Below are 19,043 nucleotides of genomic sequence, written 5' to 3'. Positions count from 1 at the left end.
TTGTTGCAGCACTGACTCTATAATGCCTGGCACACCATACTTTTGGGATCAGTGGATGCATGAATGAAAACAAATGAAAATATCCAACATGTTTAAAAAAAAAAAAAAAAAAAAAGCCTCATTAGTTTGCTAAGAAAGAAAATGAAGTTTCAAGAGGCTGTGAGGAAATTCAATGGCCACAGCCAGCTGGCTGACTGCTTCTCTACAGCCAGGCAAGAGTAAGTCCAGGCTTTCATCTGGCATTTTCAGATATGCTTTTACTTAATGGTCACAGCCACCAAACAGTTCCTCTGATAGGATGATCGATCATCTCCTAAACCTTGGATTTCTCCAAGGGCCTTCTTCTTAAACAAGAGTCAAGACTGTTCACTAAGCTGTAGTTTCCTATATCGTTGCTAACCATCTTTCCTAACATACACTGGAAACAAACAATAAACTCAGTATTGCAGGTGACGCCACTTCCCGCGTCAAACGCGCTGTTCCTGCCGAGAGCTGATGCCTTTCCTTCTGCACTCGATTTGCCCTTTTGCTAGCACTTCAGGTCAGGGGGAAATAATGACACCAAATGCTTCCCTCGTAGCTCAGCTGGTAAAGAATCTGCCTGCAGTACAGAAGCCCCTGGGTTCAATTCCCAAGTCAGGAAGATCCCCTGGAGAAGGAAAGGGCAACCCATTCTAGTATTCTTGCCTGGAAAAATCCCATGGACAGAACAGCCAGGCAGAGACCCTAGTCCATGGGGTTGCAAGGGTCGGACATGATTTAGCAACTAAACCACCACCAGTGATACCAAAACTTCCAAAGGGGCATGGTGCAGAAGCCACTTCTAATTTAATTTTGCCAAGATCAAGTCACAGAAATCCATCTCAAGGAAGAACTGTGACAGAATGGAGAAAATGTGAGAAGAGTAAATAGCTACAACTTCCTCTTCTTCAAAACACTGAACAGATGGTGGGACTGTGTTGGGGCAGTCACTGTGGCAAACGGTATGGAGGTTCCTCAAAAAGCTAAAAACAGAATTTCCATATGATCTAGCAACTCCACACCCTTGAGCATGTATCTGGACAAAACTCTAACTCAAAAAGATATATGCACCCAGATGGTCAGTTCATGATGATGCACGACAGAAATCAAACCAATACTGTAAAGCAATCATCAATCAGTTAAAAATAAATATTTTTCTTTAAAAAAAAAAAAAAAGATATGCACCTAGACATTCACAAGAGCCAAAATATGGAAAGAAACTAAATGTCCCCCCACAGATGAGTGGATAAAGATGTGGTATATATTTACAATGGACCACTATGCAGCCATAAAAAAGAATGAAATAATGCCATCCAGCAACATGGGTGCACCTAGAGATTATCACACTGAGTGAGTAAGTCAGCCAGAGAAAGACAAACACCACATGCCATCACTTGACGTGGAATCTAAAATATGCCAGATGAACTCACCTATGAGACAGAACCAGACTCACAGGCACAGAGAGCAGGCTTACGGTCGCCAAGGGGGAGGGGAGGGGAGGGAGGGTGGAGTCGGGCTTTGGAGTCAGCAGACGCAAACCATGCACGCGTGCACGGAGACGGAAACGGCAGCCCGCTCCAGTGCTCTTGCTGGAGAATCCCAGGGACAGCGGAGCCGGGTGGGCTGCCGTCTATGGGGTCGCACAGAGTCGGACACGACTGAGGTGACTTAGCAGCAGCAGCAGCAGCAGACACAAACCATTACGTATCGCACAGAATGGATACACAACCAGGTCCTACTCTAGAGCACAGGGAACTATGTTCTGCAAGCTGCGATAAGCCATAATGGGAAAGAATAAAAGAAAATATATATGGGTAACCGGATCACTTTGCTCTACAGTAGAAATTAATACAACATTGTAAATCACCTATAATTTAAAATAACAACAAAAAGGGCAAAACACCGAAGGGAACACGCAATGTTATCCCCCGCCCAATCCCCATGGCCCGGTAACCACCACCACAGAACCACTTACCTTTGTTCTTCCTGGTAAGGACCTCAGCCTGTTCCCACAGGTCAAAGGCGGTAAGGACGTGGGAAGTGATGCTGACGTAGGAGGATGTCATGTTCTGGATGGTGACCGGGGTGCTGATGGTGGCGGGCAGCGCCCCACTCCCCACGCTGCCAGCGCTTGACTGGGACCCTATGGAGCTGGCCGGAGAAGGGATCGGAGAGAGGGGGGACGGTGTGCCTGTGCTTCTGGGAAGCGGGAGGAAAGAGGACTGGTTAATCACCTGAACTCCTGCTTCTGGAACCGCAATCCCAGTCACCCGGTCTCTGTGTACCCGACAAGATGCCAGTCACTTCTATGAGGTCAGAGGTGCCCTTCCCGTTCGGGGTGCTGGAAATGTATTTCCTAAAACACAGTGGCATAGGACCCTCCAAACGGAAGAAGGAACTGGGGAAGGTGGCCTTCCCTGGACACAGAACTGGGTGGGCGGATCCGTATTCCGGGTATTCCTGGGCCCTCTGCATCTGCTACGCCCATGGCCTGGAATCTCTTCTCTCCCCACCCTCTACTGCAGCTTCTCCTGGGAAGACAACACTTCCCCTGAGAAGATGGGCCTCATCTCTGATATATTCCTTCTTTCGTCCACTCAAGAAACATCCCTGAGCTCCGACTCTGCACCTGGCGCTCTCCCAGACCCTGGGGACACGTCGCAGCTTCCTTCCTGTCGCCTGGCCTTGTCTCCTTGCATTTGTCACGTCTCCTCTTACTCTTCTATTCCTTCTCCTGCCTCACGAGCACCGTGAAGACAGGGACCGTGTCTGACTCGTCTCTGCATGTCCAGCACTTAGCACAGCGGGTGCTCTGGGTAAACAGCTGCGGAACGTGTGACTGGCTGAACAGGGGACAGTCCCCGAGGAGGGACTCACAGCACGCCCTCTGCTCTCCTCGGGACCATCCACCACACCCGAAAGTGCACACTGACATGGATCAAACGGGAGAGCAAGTGCAGTCACTCAGGCCTGAGGACTGAGGCACAGGAACGGAAAGACGGGCCAGCGGCTGTGCCCTGGCGGCGTGGCAACAGCCGCCCTCGGGCTCTGTGGGTCCTCGGGGGTCCTAAGTGTCCCAGGCAGAATGCATGCTTTGAAGGACTAGAGTAGGAGCCCCCCCAGGGCAGCAATTCCTGTCTGCTTTGTTTACTGAGGCTTTCCTGCACCTACAACAAGGTCTGGTACAAGGAAGGTGCTCACAGATGCCTGGGGAAGGAGTGATCTAAATCACGTGACTGATACAGAGCAAGAAACAGCATAGGATATCCCTACCGTGTGGAGTCTAAAAAGAAACGATACAAATAAACCTAGGGACAAAACAGAGACTCAGAGAACAAACGTACGGCGGCTGGGGGACGGAGGGCGGGAAGGGAGAGTTAGGGAGCTCGGGATGGATGTACACTCTGCTCTACTGGAAACGGACGACCAAGGGCCTGCTGAGCGGCACAGGGAGCTCCGCCCAATGCTGTGTGGCAGCCTGGATGCGAGGGGGTCTGGGGCAGAATGGACACGTGTGTATGTACGGCTGAATCCCTTTGCTGTCCACCCGAAACTACCACAACACTGTTAATCGGCTGCACTCCAATAGAAAATAAAAACTTTAAAAAACAAAGTGACTGACAACCTATTATTTGAGACGAATACCTCAGAGGTGGGAGCCATTTTCAGAGGTAAAGAAATTCGTTCTCAATCAGGACTGTCTTTTTTTTAAGAGAAGCCACGTGGGAATCTCCTCTTTTCAACCTGCTGGAAATGGGGCAGGCTTCTAGGTGATGCTCTTAAAATAGCAAAACCCATCAGAACTGGGAGCTTTTCAAGGAGGATGACCAAATTAAAAAAAAAAAAAAATACTAGTCAAGAAACTAAAGGGCAGGAAATTCTATATCTTCATCTCAGAAACACCTGCACAAGGACTCTGCTTTTCGACAGTTCACGGGATAGACGAGCAGTTCGCAAAGTGGGGGAAGGAATTTAGCCTGAATTGTTTTCTTTCTTTGTATCTGTTACAGATCCTGAAAAGGTGGCAGGCAACTGGTTCTGCACACTTCTCGTTTAGTGAAATGCCCAGACGGCATGCTGTACAGAACAGCGGTCCCCAGCCTTTTCGGCACCAGGGACCAGTTTTGAGGAAGACAATTTTTCCACGGACTTCGCGGGGGAGTGCGTGCGGGCGGGATGGTTTCAGGATGATTCATGCACATTGTTTATTGTGCATTTTATTTCTATTACTATTACATCAGCTCCACCTCAGATCATCAGGCGTTAGATCCTGAAGGTCAGGGACCCCTGAAGGTCAGGTCTAGAAGGATAAAGGACTTTGTCTCTGGTTCCGCTGGCTTTGCCTGTTGCATCACTGGGCATATCTAAACATCCTCAGAGGTCTGAAACATGGACCTTGTATTCTTTTACAATTATCTCTTTATGTTGCCCAACCAGCAAATATCATGATTTCTAACGACTCCTCAAAAAGGTAGAGATGTGCTGGTGATTTCAGTTGAAGGAGCAAGACCGCACATGGAGTATATAATTTTTGACATGCTGAAGGCACACAAGAGTCACATAAAGAGGGCATTTAACACTGGGAGTTATTTCAGTCAGGCTGGCCATTACCTTGCGATGCATGGAGAAGGTGCCTGGGCAACCTTGGAAGAAGTCTTGAAGAAGTGTTCGTTAAGCGTGCGGGAATACTTTATCGCCATATCTTTTTTACAACGAAACATTGCCATGTTCAAAATGGACTGGCAACGCATGCTGTGAACATAAACATAAGTGGAAATGAAGCACTGCCTTGGAGACATGCGTATCGCCACTACAGAGAGCGAGCCACCAAACCTTTTCCACCACTGGGTTTTCCTCAATTAACAAGAGGAAGAACATCAAGAACCTCCCTGTACTAGCATCAGAAGTAAACACAGGTGAAACTGCACCCATGTTTGTTGTTGTTCAATCACTAAGCTGTGTATGTCCATCTCTTTGCGACCCCATGAACTGCAGCACGCCAGGCTTCCCTATCCTTCACTATCTCCCAGAGTTTGCTCAAACTCATGTCCATTGAGTTGGTGATGCCATCCAACCACATCCTCCTCTGCTGCCCCCTTCTCCTCCTGCCCTCAATCTTTCCCAGCGTCAGGCTTTTCCAATGAATTGGTTCTTTTCCAATGAATGGGCTTCCTTTGGGGCTCAGATGGTAAAGAATCTGCCTGCATTCTAATGGTCAAACACAGATACACAAGGATATAGTTTAAGTCACAAGACCAAAGAATCTGAGTTGTCAGTAAAATGGCAGTAGATGACATCTCATAATAATCAATCACCAGTGAGATTAACCCCTTGACACACATCCTCCCACTTCCTGGTACTGATTCCCCTTTCATTAGTACTTTCATTTTAAGAAAACAAGCTATCAAACTCTCTTAGTAACATCAAGAGATGCAAAAGCAAATATAATACTCTTTAGACAAAGGGAAAAATACACACCATAAAACAGCAAATATCTTCTCCTGTGTTGGCGTCGTGGCATCTGAGAAGGATTTTAATGACAGTATGAACCTGTAGGAAAACAGACATGTCCATCAAGTCAAACAGGCAGTCAGAAAACTCCAGGCACAAAGACACCTTATGATGTCTGTCTTAGTTTCATATTGATTTTTCCTAAAGATGTGGCCACGAGACAGCAGCCCAGAAGACAAACGAGGCTTCAGCGCGACAAGTCACGCCATTCTGAAGACGAGGCGAGGACATGCCTGCCCTCTCACCTGCCCACCTGCTTGAAACCAAGCAGACCTGTGCTCTTACTGAGTCCCCTGCTGAAACGCAGGGGATAAAGGAGAGAGAGCTGCAGCGGAAACGAGAGGGCATCTAAGAAAGTCAAGCTGGAAAAAACCGACCCCCTCCCTAAAGGGACTGGCATTTCACCGTTCACTTGGCCGGACCGAGGTATTCTGGTCTAGCACTTCATCTGGAACACAATTTCAGTTCATGACCAGAAACAAAAACCAACCAACTTCCTGCATCAGCGACTTCTGAAAGACTCCCCTTTGTTAAGCTGTCCTCACACCGAAGTTCACATGGATTCAAGCCATAAAGGTGACGACAGGAAGTGCTAAGAGGAAGACACGGGCGGGCACTCACTTAATGAGGTCCACGGTCTCCGAGTAGATGGAGTACGCCGACTTGGACGCGGGGCTCTCCGACTCCAGGGCGACGCCGCACTCAATGAAGGACAAGGCAGCCTCCAGGTATTTAAAGGCCTTCCCTACCTTGTCCGTCTGTGGGCGAAGAGCACAGCCCTTGTCAAGCCTAACACGGACTTTTACTCAGCTTCTCACACACATTCTCTACAGAAACCGGCCCCCACCGTCTGAGCTGAACTGCGGCTGGAGAGAAGTCGGGGACAGACCAACTCAACCATGATATCCAAAGCCCATCCGCTCTGACCTACTGAGAACTTTCTTCCAGAAAAATTTCAGTAGGAAAGAGAAGACAATCTTGTAATAAGATTCACTTCTCAAAACGTACTGAAGTACATACTCAAGCTAAGGCACCAAGTACACGGTCCCCTCGTTACTCGTGTGCAGCCGCCCACTATATGATTTTCCTGAAAAATGGGTTACACTATACATCTAGAATAATGCATTCACGGTTTCTTTGTATGTGCTGAACTCTCTCTCTTAACAAGTAAAAAAAATGTTATGGTTTACAAGCATCTCAGGTATCATGTCGAATAATAATCTTTTGATGTATTTTACAGCCCAACAGATCCTCTCTTGGGAAGCCTGGGTTAAGGGCTCAAGGCAGTCCTCTGGGTCAACAGGGATAACGTTTCAGAGTCCCTCAACGGGAATGCAGATGTATGAAAGCAACCAGATACTGGCGGTCACTTAAGCCTGAATACACATTTTGTCACTTAACACTCTTCTCACTTGGTGGAATTCAGCCAGCTCAAGAGACGGGCGAGAGCCTCCACTTTCCTCTCCACGCGCGTATGCAGCACATGATGTAAGAGCAACTGGTCAACATGACATGTGCAAGGCGTTTCTGCTAACGCCTCTAATTTGGTATGTTCAAAAGACTGAAACCATAAAGACGCAAGTGGAGTGTAAGGAGATGGTGACGAATCGGCAAAGAAACATGGTCTGGCAAAGAAAGATGGCTGCTACCTTTCATTTTAAAAAATAACTTGATTTTAAGACATTTCTTCTAGAGAACCCAGGCTCAGAAAATCAGTGACAGAAAGAATAAAAATCCAATCAGCATGCCCCAAATAATCAATCATAAAGGGCCTTACTGGTTTGCTTCACTGGTGGGAATTTAACTCTTCCAATTTACTTATCCAATACCACCTCTTTCATGGAATTTTCAAAATTTATATTGGCCTCAGGGTAGAAACAAAAATAACTATACTAAGGCAACTTGCCCATTCCCACTTCTTTGAGAATTCTGTGAGGTTCCTAATGATAATATTCCTGTGATAAGTCTATGGGGCTCCTGGGACACTGTTAAAGGTGATACGTGCTGTGTTCACGTGCTCAGTCGTGTCAGACTCTTTACAACCCCACGGACTGTAGCCCGCCAGGCTCTTCCATCCCCGGGATTTTCCAGGCAAGAATACTGGAGTGGGCTGCAGAGTTCTAATTTCCTTACCCAACAATAAGTAAAAGAAGAAGAGAGATGAAATACACTCCTCTCTACTCAGTTATGCACTTAACTATTTGGTGTGAATGATGGACATGTTTAAGACATTGTGTTATTAAAGGAAAACATAACAGAGAGGCTGGTCATTCAGGTTTCCATCCAAACCAGCATATTTTGAGGGTAGAATGAGTTAATATTATTAAAACAGATGCAATAGCCATAGGAAGGGAGAAAGAAGATGTGCATATGTACAGATGAAATACGACACACAAAAAAGTTCGCTGGAGTAGTAATCTTGTTTGAATAATGAGGGACTCTAGTGCTCAAAGTGCCCAATGTCAAGATAAGCTGTTGATGAGTGGCAGACAGACTCCCTAATATTTACTCTATTTCAAAAACCCAAAAACTCATACAGTTCTCACAACAGCCTCGGAGAAGGGAAAGGAAGAGGCTGGGACACGCTGTTGTCTGGTGCCGCTTGAGGCATCTCAATCTGACTAAGGTCATCCCGGTACAGTCACTGCGCAGATAGCGCCTAACTTTGCCTGCAACCCTCTTACAGCAGCCGGTGTGGGAAGGACTCTACCCTGATGAACAGGGACCTGATAAAAGGGACTTGGCCCAGCCCTCCCAAGCCTGAGAATAGATGCCAGTCCACAGACGGGGGGTGCAGAACACTGAGCGGGCTGGGTGTGGATTCTGAGGCCACCACGGATGGATCCCATTCAATCCCCGTGGACTGCCGGAGTTCGTGGCTATGTCTGCATGTGGCAGAATCAAAGCAAAGGACGCTGTTGTGGTACAAAGTTCAACATATGGTCTCCGTAGGGGTTTAGGTGTGGGGAATACACCAAGTAAATAAAACCCCAGAGTCTTAGATGTTTAACTATGACAAAGGGCAAGCCTTATCTGACTATACTGCAGTGGAGAATTAAAAGCATATTTAATTACGTATGCAACTAACAAAAACTGCCCCCTTCCAGAAGGTCCAACAGCCACCAGGGAAAGAGAGTTCCCTGCTTGTTTACCAAGAGAGCCATCAGCAGCCTCACCGTCAAATTTCCTCTGATGGCGTTGGTCCACTGTTCACTGTTAGTCTCTCTGGGGCTTTAAAATAATTTTGGAATGCAAACAGCCTACCTTACTTTTTGAAATGTTTTGGGGTGAACACAAACTGACCAGCTTGCAAAAAGCAAGAGTTGTGTTTCACATCCAAAGAACGGATTCAGTGGGACAAGGAAGCACTTGTGTGTATTACATAAAACACCGTCAGGCAGATCAACTTTCACTCATGTAGACACGAAACGCGTGCTGGTACTATCTGCCCACGATCAAACGGAACCCATGAAGCCACACTGGTGTTACTCCTCGAGTTCCCCTCACCCCTCCCTGATTCTGACCCTGAATCTGCTGATGCTCTTATGCCCCGCGCTGCCCTGCCTTCCCCCACCAGCCCCCTCCACGGTTAGCGGTGTGGAATACGGCAGAATGAGACGGCAAGGATTTTATCAGAAAACATTCCACCCAAGGGAGAAAGAGCCAAGACGGACCACTAATTCTGCTTTGTCCTTCAACCTTTTGGCTTCCTTCAGGTGAAAATCGGCTTGTTGTCTGAAAGAGAAGAAAAAGACCAGGAGTGGGTCACAGGAAGCTACAGGTACTGGACTGGAGGGAAACGACTAGAGGCGGGAAAGGACAGGGGGTCGGGCGGTGTGAGGGGAGGCAGGAGGGGGAGGAGGGGCCGAGACGGAGGGAGCTGCACCCAAGGACTTACTTGTCAAACTTCACGTGAGGCTTCCCTGGTTTGGAGTTACCATTTGGCAAAGAAGGCACTGGAAAACGGTTTGCAGTATCTCCAGAAGATCCCTTGAAAAAAATCATCACATCGATCACCCTCTCACACTTAAGATCACTGACGCAAACCTATTCGGTTGGTGCAAACGTAATTGCGGCTTCGAACTGTGAATTTTAAATCATTATAACTAGGCTCGAACACATCTTTATTAATCAAAACAGGAACTACTACAATCAACACATTTTTGCCCATGAGAGATAAGTGTATTTATTCCCATACTGTAAAAATCCGTGCTGTGGGATTTGATGGACTCTTGGAAAGCATTTTCTGACTCCTGCTGGTGTGGAAGCATTTTCCCTGCAAAAAGTTGTTGACATGCTTAAAGAAATGGTAGTCAACTGGCAAAAAGGTCAGGTGAATATGGCAGATGAGGCAAAACTTTGTAGCTCAATTCATTCAACTTTCGAAGTGTTGGTTGTGCGACGTACGGTTGGGTGTTGCTGCGGAGAACTGGGCCCTTTCTGTTGACCAATGCCGGCTGCAGGCACTGAAGTTTTTGGTGCATCTCATCGATTCGCTGAGCATACTTCTCAGATGTAACAGTTTCGCTGGGATTCAGAAAGCTGCAGTGGACCAGACGGGCAGGAGACCACCAAAGTGACTGTGACTTTTTCCTGGTGCAAGTTTGGCTTTGGGAAGCGCATTAGAGCTTCTTCTTGGTCCAACCACTGACACCGCCAGTTGTCACGTACAAGCCACTTTTTGTCGAACGCCACAATCTTATCAAGAAACGGTTCACTTTTGTTTTACAGAAGATGACACTTCAAAACAATGATTTTTTTGATTTCCGATCAACTCATGCGGCACCCACTTACCAAGCTTTTCCACCTTTCCAGTTTGCTTCAAATGCCAAACAACTGTAGAATAGTCGACGCTGAGTTCTTCAGCAACTTCTCGAGTAGTTGTAAGCGGACCAGCTTCCGTGACAGCTCTCAATCGGTTGTTGTCAACTTTGATGGCCGGCCATCATGTTCCTTATCTTCAAGGTTCTTATCTCCTCTGCAAAACTTCTGGAACCACCATTGCACTGTACCTTCATTAGCAGTTCCTGGGCCAAATGAGTTGTTGATGTTGCAAGTTGTCTCCACTACTTTACCACTCATTTTGAACTCAAATAAGAAAATCGCTCGAATTTGCTTTTTGTCTAACATCATTTCCATAGTCTAAAACAAATATAAACAGCAAGTAATAAGCCATTAACAAAAAACACAAAGTGAGAAATATGCATTAAAATGATGTATAACAGAATCACATTGAAGAATATATTTCAATACCAAACGGCAAATTTCAACAATGCAAAACCACAATTACTTTTGCACCAACCTAATACTATTTCTCTAAATTAGCCCAAAAGGAGCTCAAAAGAGAACTCAAACACTGCACACTTTGGCTTAGTCAAGCATTTTCTCAGCTAGATTCAACTGAAACTGTCGATTTTGATTGTATCGGGGACACAGAAAAGCCATAAGACAAGCATGTTCAAGAGAACAGATTATCAACAAACCAAATATAACACTTACTCTTAGGCAACACACACACACACACACACTCTATTACCCATTCCAGATTAACAGGAAGAAAGGAATTTGTATTTGAAAAAGGAAATTTTTCCCATTATCACTAATAATGGAAGTATTTGAGATCAAACATCCAAGCCAAGAACTAACCAGAGTTATGTTTTACTGCAAAACTCTGGATAGAAAATTAACCCAAGCATGTATTCTGTATTTGCACATCTGAACCATCTTAAGAATAAACTTCCAACTCAATGTTCATGTAACAGGAACTGTTTCTTACTCTCCCTCTGGCAAGTGGAGATTTAAGCACAAATTATTCATTCTGGCTTTTACAAGTGATGAAATAGCTCTGAACTACCATCAGTCAGGACTTATTTGAGCATTTAAAGACACACCGACGTATCCCCTTTTCGACATGACCGTGTCCCTCCTTACTTTGTGCTCTGTGGAGCTTCCAGAGACCTTCCCCTCTGCTTTTCTGTGTTTGGAGGCAGAAGGGTCTCTGTGGCTGCCCTTGGCACTACCGGCACTTTTTGGGGGGTCCTGGCAGCCGGGGTCTTCCTGCCGTGGCCTCTTCTGTGCAGGCTTGGCTGGCTTCTGGGAGGATGAGGATGACACGAGCGAAGGGGGAAGCATTTCCTTCTTTGAGGGCTCAGAGGAGGGCCTGGACATCCTGGAACGAAACACGAGGCAAAACTAAGTTAAGGCAGAACATGAACCACACAGCTTCGTTGTTTGGCTTAAAAGGACAAAGTAGCTGTTGACACAAAAGATTAAGATATCACAGAGCATGAAATCCATTTTTGTGGAAAGGCCAAATTTCAGAGCCTTTTTTTTTTTTTTTAAACCTTTGAAAAATCGAGTCCTACCTATGAGTAGTAAATGAGGTTGATAAATGTGGTTGTGTAACTTGTCACGAAGCTTGCAGAGTCTGCCAGTGGTCTTAACCTTTTACCCAAACAGCTCTGTCTGCAGCAGCTGCCGCACAACCTGTACCTCCTCTCTGCCCCCTTCACATCGGACCCCCTCCCCTTTCTCTCTCAAATCTCTGTTGGTTTACATGGTGACACGACTCGCTCACTTTTGCCAAGGCTTTTTGTGCTGTTGATAAATCTAAGTTTGCTGCCAAACCAACTGTTCACTCCTCTAAGGTCCTCACGGAGGAAAACAAAACAAATTTAGCGTATCGTCAAAAGGAACCCCAAAGAGTTGACTCTTATTCTATTGCAGAAGGAAAACGTCTGCCAGGGCACGTGATCCAGGAAGCTTTGATCGCCTTTGCAGACTGTTCCTAGCCTCCATACTCACTTTGATTTGGAAGATTCCTTGTGGGAAGAGGAAGACGATGGCTGTGACTTGACTTCCTTCTCCAGCCTGACTTTCTTGCTGTCGTGGTCTTTCTCTGCTTCACCCTGTTATTGTATAACATTAAACTGTTACGAACACGACTGTACAGACAAAACAGAGGAAAAAAATATACAGCAAAGGCAAGGAGAACAACGAGACTTGTGGGAACATCTAAACGCACGTGGCAACCTTTAAGCACCTACACTGCGTTCTGGGAGAGGGAGGCGGCAGGCCGTACAGATCTGATGTGATTTACACTGAGACAGACCTGTGCTTCAGGAAGGACTATTCCTCACACCCAGGAAAAGAAGGATACCCAGAAAGGAAAGAACCAGGTTTTCCTCTTCCCAGGAAGCACAACAGTTGTGTTATTCCATGACAACATGTATATCCAGTTTACAGAGGGTCCTTCCCACAGGCCTAAGCTCACGTGATGGCCTGTGGGGAGGAGTCACTAGCTTCTAACAAGGACAACCAAGTGATCAGTGGGGGGGTCCTTCAATCAGCTCAGGTGCATCAGAACTAAACTCCTCCGACAGCTCACCAGGAAAGAAATCTGGGACACCATCAGCCAATCTAGGCCAATCCCTAAAAAACCGAAATCCTCTCTTAGAGTCTTAACTGGGAAAAACATTTTTCACGTGATCCAATTGTGGGAGGCCCTGGTTTTCACCACAGTCTCTCCCTTGTTCTCTGAATGTCTCCAAGAAAAATGAATAAATTAAGATGTGTGGGCTCAAGCTCTGCTAATAAACAGCGTGGCCTTGCTCAAAAGTAGGGAAAAGGCAGAGACATACCGTACCCTACCCCCTCCGACCCCCGCATTCTCCAGGCACAGGTGCTCAGGAGTGTGTCTCAATCCAGCCCTTCGCAAACTCTGCCAAAAACATTTATCTCTTGTTTCAAAAGATAAGGTGGCTTATAAGGATATTTAGTTTTCATCTCCTGGTGTGCGCACAGAAGAGGGGAAAATATGGGTGGAGAAAGAAACTCTGAGCCAAGGCTGGTACCCCTGGAGACAATCCCGCACTGTCTCACACTCTGTCCCAGAGCCAGCAAGTCCAGAGTGACAAGTGAAGTCAAGAACTTTGTGGAAAAACGGAGAATGTAATTATTTTTCTACTGATGAAATGCTGAAGTGCCAATATTTTAGATACACTGGATTAAACTATTTAATATTGCTTTCACTGTTTTTTCCTTTTAATATTTTTTAACGTGGCTACTAGAGAATGTAAAATTATGAAAATGTAAAATTAGGTCGCATGATATTGCTACTGTTCTTTACACTTTTCTAGAGGTGACGTGCAAAATGGACCTTGAACTTCCAATGAGCTGAGGCAAATGAAGAACTATTCGATGTACAGGTTAGATAAAAGGAAAACAAATCAGTCGCTCGTGATGAAAGACTGGGGGATAAACAGATCTTGAAGGACCTAGCAAGGAGCAAACATATAATGCAAATAAGCACATCCCACGGGCACAACTGAAATACAGCAAGTGATTTCACATGGCTGTTTGTTTCTCGTGTGGCAGCAGCACAAGCCCTGGGCACACATCAAGAGAGATGAGAGGGGGGCCCTGGCAGTGGCCAGGGGGAGCCTGCTGGGGCTCAGCATGTAACTCACCCTCCATTCCACAATTCACAATGGGAACACTTTACAGGTACTCTGGATGTTGGCAGAGAAAAACAGAATAAACCGGAAACGACTGGTTAAAACAGAACTCTTCTCCTAGTGGGAACCCTCATCACTACACCCACTGTGCCTAACAGGCTCTGCTACCAACAGCCCCGGTGAATTTCTCTTGAGTTTTAGATTAAAGGCCACACAGCTGGCGCAGCAAACATTGCAAGAGGTGGGAAATTTATCTTTGGGAAAAATCACAGAATGTGCTAAAATACCCAGAGAGATAATTAACTCGCACACGAAGTTAATTACTAATACACTGTGTCTCAGCTGGTAAAGAATCCGCCCGCAACGCGGGAGACCTAGGATCGATCCCCGGGTTGGGAAGATCCCCTGGAGAAGGGAAAGGCTACCCACTCCAGTATTCTGGCCTGGAGAATTCCATGGACTGTATAGTCCATGGGGTTGCAAAGAGTCGGACATGACTGAGCAACTTTCACTTCACTTTTTTTTATAGGGTTGTTTTGCTGTTTTCCCAGCCACAGCGCACGGCACGTAGCATCTTAGTTCCCTGGCGAGGACTGAACCCTCATCCCCTACAGTGGAAGAGCAGAGTCCCAATCATAGTTTTTTTTTTTAATTTATTTTTTTGGCTGTGCTAGGACTTCATTGGCACTCAGGCTTTCTTTAGTTGCGGCAAGTGGGGGGCCACTCTTCATTGCAGGGATCGGGCTTCTCATCTTGCAGAGCACAGGACCCAGGGCACTTGGGCTTTAGAAGTTGCAGCTCACGGGCCCTGGAGCGTGGGCTCAGTAGCTGTGGTGCACAAGCTTTCTGGCCCGGCAGGAATATGGGATCTTCCTGGACCAGCGATTAAACCCATGTCCCCCGCACAGGCAGGTGGATTCTAAGCCCACCACACTACAAGGGAAGTCCTCATACTGCTTTAAATAGAAGGCATCTCCAGGCAGTTAACACCACAAAGGGTAAGTCCTGAAGATAAAGTTAAGTATAAATGGCCCACAAGGTTATTTTCTAAAGAAAACAGCAAACTCCAGAGGCAGAAGAGTTAATTTTTGTTTGTATACCTTCATGCTGCTTAGGACATGCTAGTTACGACTAGAAGCCAAAGTGGCAGGCCTTACAAACCACACATGAAAATATGATTCCTAGTGAGTCAATCCTCACAAACTGGTTTAACTCTGGCTTGTGCCAACTGGTGACTCAAGAGAACAGCCCAGAACCAAGGATCAACTTTGACACCAGCTTTAACAACTGTGCTGGCACTTACTGGAATAATCTGCTTTATACTGACATGCAGCAACTTAGAAGCCGGTAATATTCTGTCGGCTGGTAGAAAGGGTTAGGTGCTCAGTCGTGTCCAACTCTTTGTGACCCCATGGACCATACCCCGCTAGGTTCCTCTGTCCATGGGAGTCTCCAGGTAAGAATACTGCAGTGGGTGGCCATTCCCTCCTCCAGGGGATCTTCCCAACCCAGGGATCGAACCCAGGCCTGCTGCATTGCAGGCAGATTCTTTACCATCTGAACCACCAGGGGGGGGCGGCGCAGACTTGATCCAAGACTGGAAAACAGAAGGTGAGGAGTTCCCGAGATGTTTCTGGGTCAAGAGACCATTTGAAAGAGAGGTAAGCACGATGCTTTTTTTCAGGAGGAAAAAGAGTCTCCTCTGCCCAGGGGCTCATCCACAGATTAAGTCTCAGGTCTGGGTCTTGGAAGCTCCCTTTTTTCAGAAAAAGTGTCTCCATGGTGCCCACATCTCCACCAGGAGGAGGCTCCTCTTGATTGACTTGTTGACTTTTCTGAACCTGTTGGCTCAGGAAGCCTCAGATTACCTGCCAAAGGCTGCTCCACCTGCAGCATGGAGCCAAAGGGCAAGAATGATGACCATAAAAGGAAGCGCTGGGGCTGTGCTCTGCTGAGCCGGTTTCTGGAGAGGAGGCCTCCAGGGCACTCAACTCACCAGCCAGGTACTGCAAGTAGAAGGGGAGTTTGCTGTCGCTAAGTTGTGTCCCACTGTTAAGGCTCCTCTGTCCATGGGATCTCCCAGGCAAGAATACTAGAGTGGGTTGCCATTTCCTCCTCCAGGGGATCTTCCCAACCCAGGAATGGAACTCGAATCTCCCACTTTGCAGGTGGATTCTTTACCACCAAGCCATCAGGGGGAGCCCTCAAGCCTTTCTGGATCCCATCTGTGAAAGGCAGCGGCTGAATAAGAGATACATGGGTCTCAGTGCTCCAGTCCTAAACTCTATCACCCTCTCCCTCGGGGAAGCGAATCGACTTGGTAGCACATGGAGCAGAGCAAAAGTGGAGAGGCAGCCTTTGGGGAAGTTCAGGTACTTGGCCAAGATCTGCCTCTGCCAGAGGCTCGGTGAGACGACGAGGCAGACAAGTCCAAGCTGACCCCTAGAATGAGGGTGGAGACTGAGAAGGCGGGCTATATTCACTGGGCTAAGCACCACAGAAGGGCAAAATGTATCCACTTTCCCCCTTCTTTCTCATCAGGCAAACACAGGCATTAGACTGGCCCTAAAACAGCTCTCCATATGATGTTTTTAGGGTAACTAACAGGCATGAAGAAATTAGATGTAAGTGGTTTTAGGAAATTATAGGGATGACTTCAAACCCTTGATTTTGAAGGATAATAACCGGGAATGTCTATCTGGAGAAACAACCCAAGAGAAAACAGGCTGATCTTGGATAGAAGGGAAGGTTTGAACCAACCATCAAGCAATAAAAATGCACATTTTCCCATCAGATCCCATAATTTCCCTCCCCCTTCTTCAAAACACATGTAAACCATGCACTGCAATGTGCTTCCAAAAGTCTCCAGGCCTCTCGGTCAGTAAAGCAGTTATTCAGAAAAAGGGAAAGACCTGCACGAACGTAACCTCCCTGTTCTGGCATTTGTCTAAACAACTGCTGAGATAGTCTAGAGTTTTGTTTGAAAGACTTCCGTAGGTGACTGAATTAGTTGAGATTATCTACGAGAGGTAACGAAGGACAGAGTCACCCTTGTAACTGAACACCAACAACACCTAGAAAAGCGCCTTGAGCAAGGCTCAGCTCTCGGAACATTTGGTGCTTTTCGAATCCTTCCCTTTGTGCCGCCTTGATTATACACTGTGCTGCGCCTCTAAACTTCAACTTCCCTTCCAAGTCTGGAAAACAGGAAGCCTAAAAATTATATAAAAGAAAATATAAGTTCTAGTTTAAATTCTAAACTGTAATCAGGTTGAAGAAATTCTGTAGTTTATGCAAGGAGGACCATGTAAGTTCATGCCCATTTGCCCTCATGATTTTCTCTACTTTTTCGCATGAAGTGTCCCCAACGGACTACTTTACAAAGTAGAAGAAAAAAATACAAATACACTTCTATAGGCACCACATTCAATGGATTCATCACAGCTGTTAACCACCACTAACTCTCTACAATCATCTTCTCACACTTTTGAGTCTAAAATGGCTTCAAGGATCTGCTGCGTGTGCATGTGTGTGTTTGTGTGCTCAGTCGTGTCCGACTCTTTGTGACTCCGTGGACTGTAGCCTGCCAGGATCCTCTGTCCATGGGGATTCTGCAGGCAAGAATACTGGAGGGGGCTGCCATTTCCTTCTCCAGGGGATCTTCCCAACCCCGGGATCGAACTCGCATCTGCATGCATCTCTTGCATTGCAGGCAGATTCTTTACTGGTGAGCCACTGGGAAAGCCCCCTCAAGAATCTGTTAACACTCTGAAAATACCTGTTAACTTTCATGGCAAGAAAGGGATGGGAAGGAGCAGGTACATTATTCAATTGCTCTCACTACTTCTTCATGCAGCTTTTTCTAGGGTTCACACTCCATATGAAGAAGATGAAAGTGAAAAGTGAAAGTGCAGTCGCTCAGTTGTATCTGACTCTTTGCGACCCCATGGACTGTAGCCTGCCAGGATCCTCTGTCCATGGGATTTTCCAGGCAAGAATACTGGAGTGGGTTGCCATTTCCTTCTCCAGGGGAATCTTCCCGACCCAGGGATCGAACCCGGCTCTCCTGCATTGTAGGCAGACGCTTTACCCTCTGGGCCACCAGGGAAGCCCTGAAGAACATGAACACTATACAAATATGGAAGAAAGCACCCAAGCTTAAAAAGAGACCTGGGTGGGACTTCCCTGGTGGTCCAGTGGTCTGCACTTCCAATGCAGAGGGCCTGGGTTCAACCCCTAGTCAGGGAACGAGACCCCACGTGCTGAAACTAAAGATTCCACACACTGAAACGAACACCTAGCACAGCCAAATAAATTAAATTTAAAGAGAGAGAGAGACTTGGGCTGCCCACGGAGCAGCCCCACTCATCAAACAGGGCAGCCACGGTGCCCTGAGCAAGCAGAGTCAGGGTCTTGGCAAGAGAGTGGGGAGCCTGGCCCTCACAGAGAGCACCTGAGGGGGCAGTGTTCAGTCTTAACACCAGCTGGAATCCAGCAGGAAGTAAAACCAATGACACACGGTTCTCTGATCAGGAAGCAACTACACAGTCAGCCGCTGTTGATATTTGTCTAAAGGCTCCTAAGTAGTGTTTCTAACTAGTGACATACTTCAGACCAGGAATTCCTAGATCCATGATGTCTAAAAGCACCACCCTGGAGAGATTTCTCAGTCCAAACCACTAGCTCTGTACAATCCTGCCCTGGTGACAAGCTTCTGCTCCAGAGCCATAGGTATTAGAAAATCTGAGGAGTTTTCTGCCTACAGTGCAGGAGACCCAAGTTCAATTCCCGGGTCGGGAAGACGCCCTGGAGAAGGAAATGGCAACCCACTCCAGTAGTTGCCTGGAGAATCCCATGGACGGAGGAGCCTGGAGGGCTACAGACCCCGTCCATGGGGTCACAAGAGTCGGACACGACTTGTCACTAAACCAGCACCACCAATCTGAGGAGTTAGATGATATGAGGGGAGTGGGAGGGAGGTTTAACAGGGAGGGGCCATATGTATATTTTGGCTGAAACCAACCCAACCTTGTAAAGCTTATCCTCTAATTTAAC

The 19,043-nt window shown here is 46.8% G+C and overlaps 1 protein-coding gene across 8 annotated transcripts in view; it reads right to left on the bottom strand.

Moving 5' to 3' along the window:
* Positions 1-19,043, bottom strand: part of AFF1 (ALF transcription elongation factor 1) — a 194,913-nt gene that overhangs the window by 3,681 nt on the left and 172,189 nt on the right. For all 8 annotated transcript variants that reach the window (XM_061420742.1, XM_061420741.1, XM_061420745.1 and 5 more), the window contains 8 exons: positions 12,337-12,440; positions 11,464-11,701; positions 9,431-9,522; positions 9,207-9,267; positions 6,154-6,290; positions 5,500-5,571; positions 4,633-4,773; positions 1,997-2,220 (listed from right to left, as the gene is read on the bottom strand). In XM_061420742.1, the coding sequence (XP_061276726.1) occupies positions 1,997-2,220; positions 4,633-4,773; positions 5,500-5,571; positions 6,154-6,290; positions 9,207-9,267; positions 9,431-9,522; positions 11,464-11,701; positions 12,337-12,440 (1,069 nt within the window). The remainder of the gene's footprint in view (positions 1-1,996; positions 2,221-4,632; positions 4,774-5,499; positions 5,572-6,153; positions 6,291-9,206; positions 9,268-9,430; positions 9,523-11,463; positions 11,702-12,336; positions 12,441-19,043) is intronic.

Source organism: Bos javanicus, chromosome 6 (genome assembly GCF_032452875.1).
Source record: "Bos javanicus breed banteng chromosome 6, ARS-OSU_banteng_1.0, whole genome shotgun sequence".
Classification (NCBI taxonomy): Eukaryota; Metazoa; Chordata; class Mammalia; order Artiodactyla; family Bovidae; genus Bos; species Bos javanicus.
Note: the sequence above shows the minus strand (reverse complement) of the source record. Positions and strands in the feature narration are given on the sequence as shown.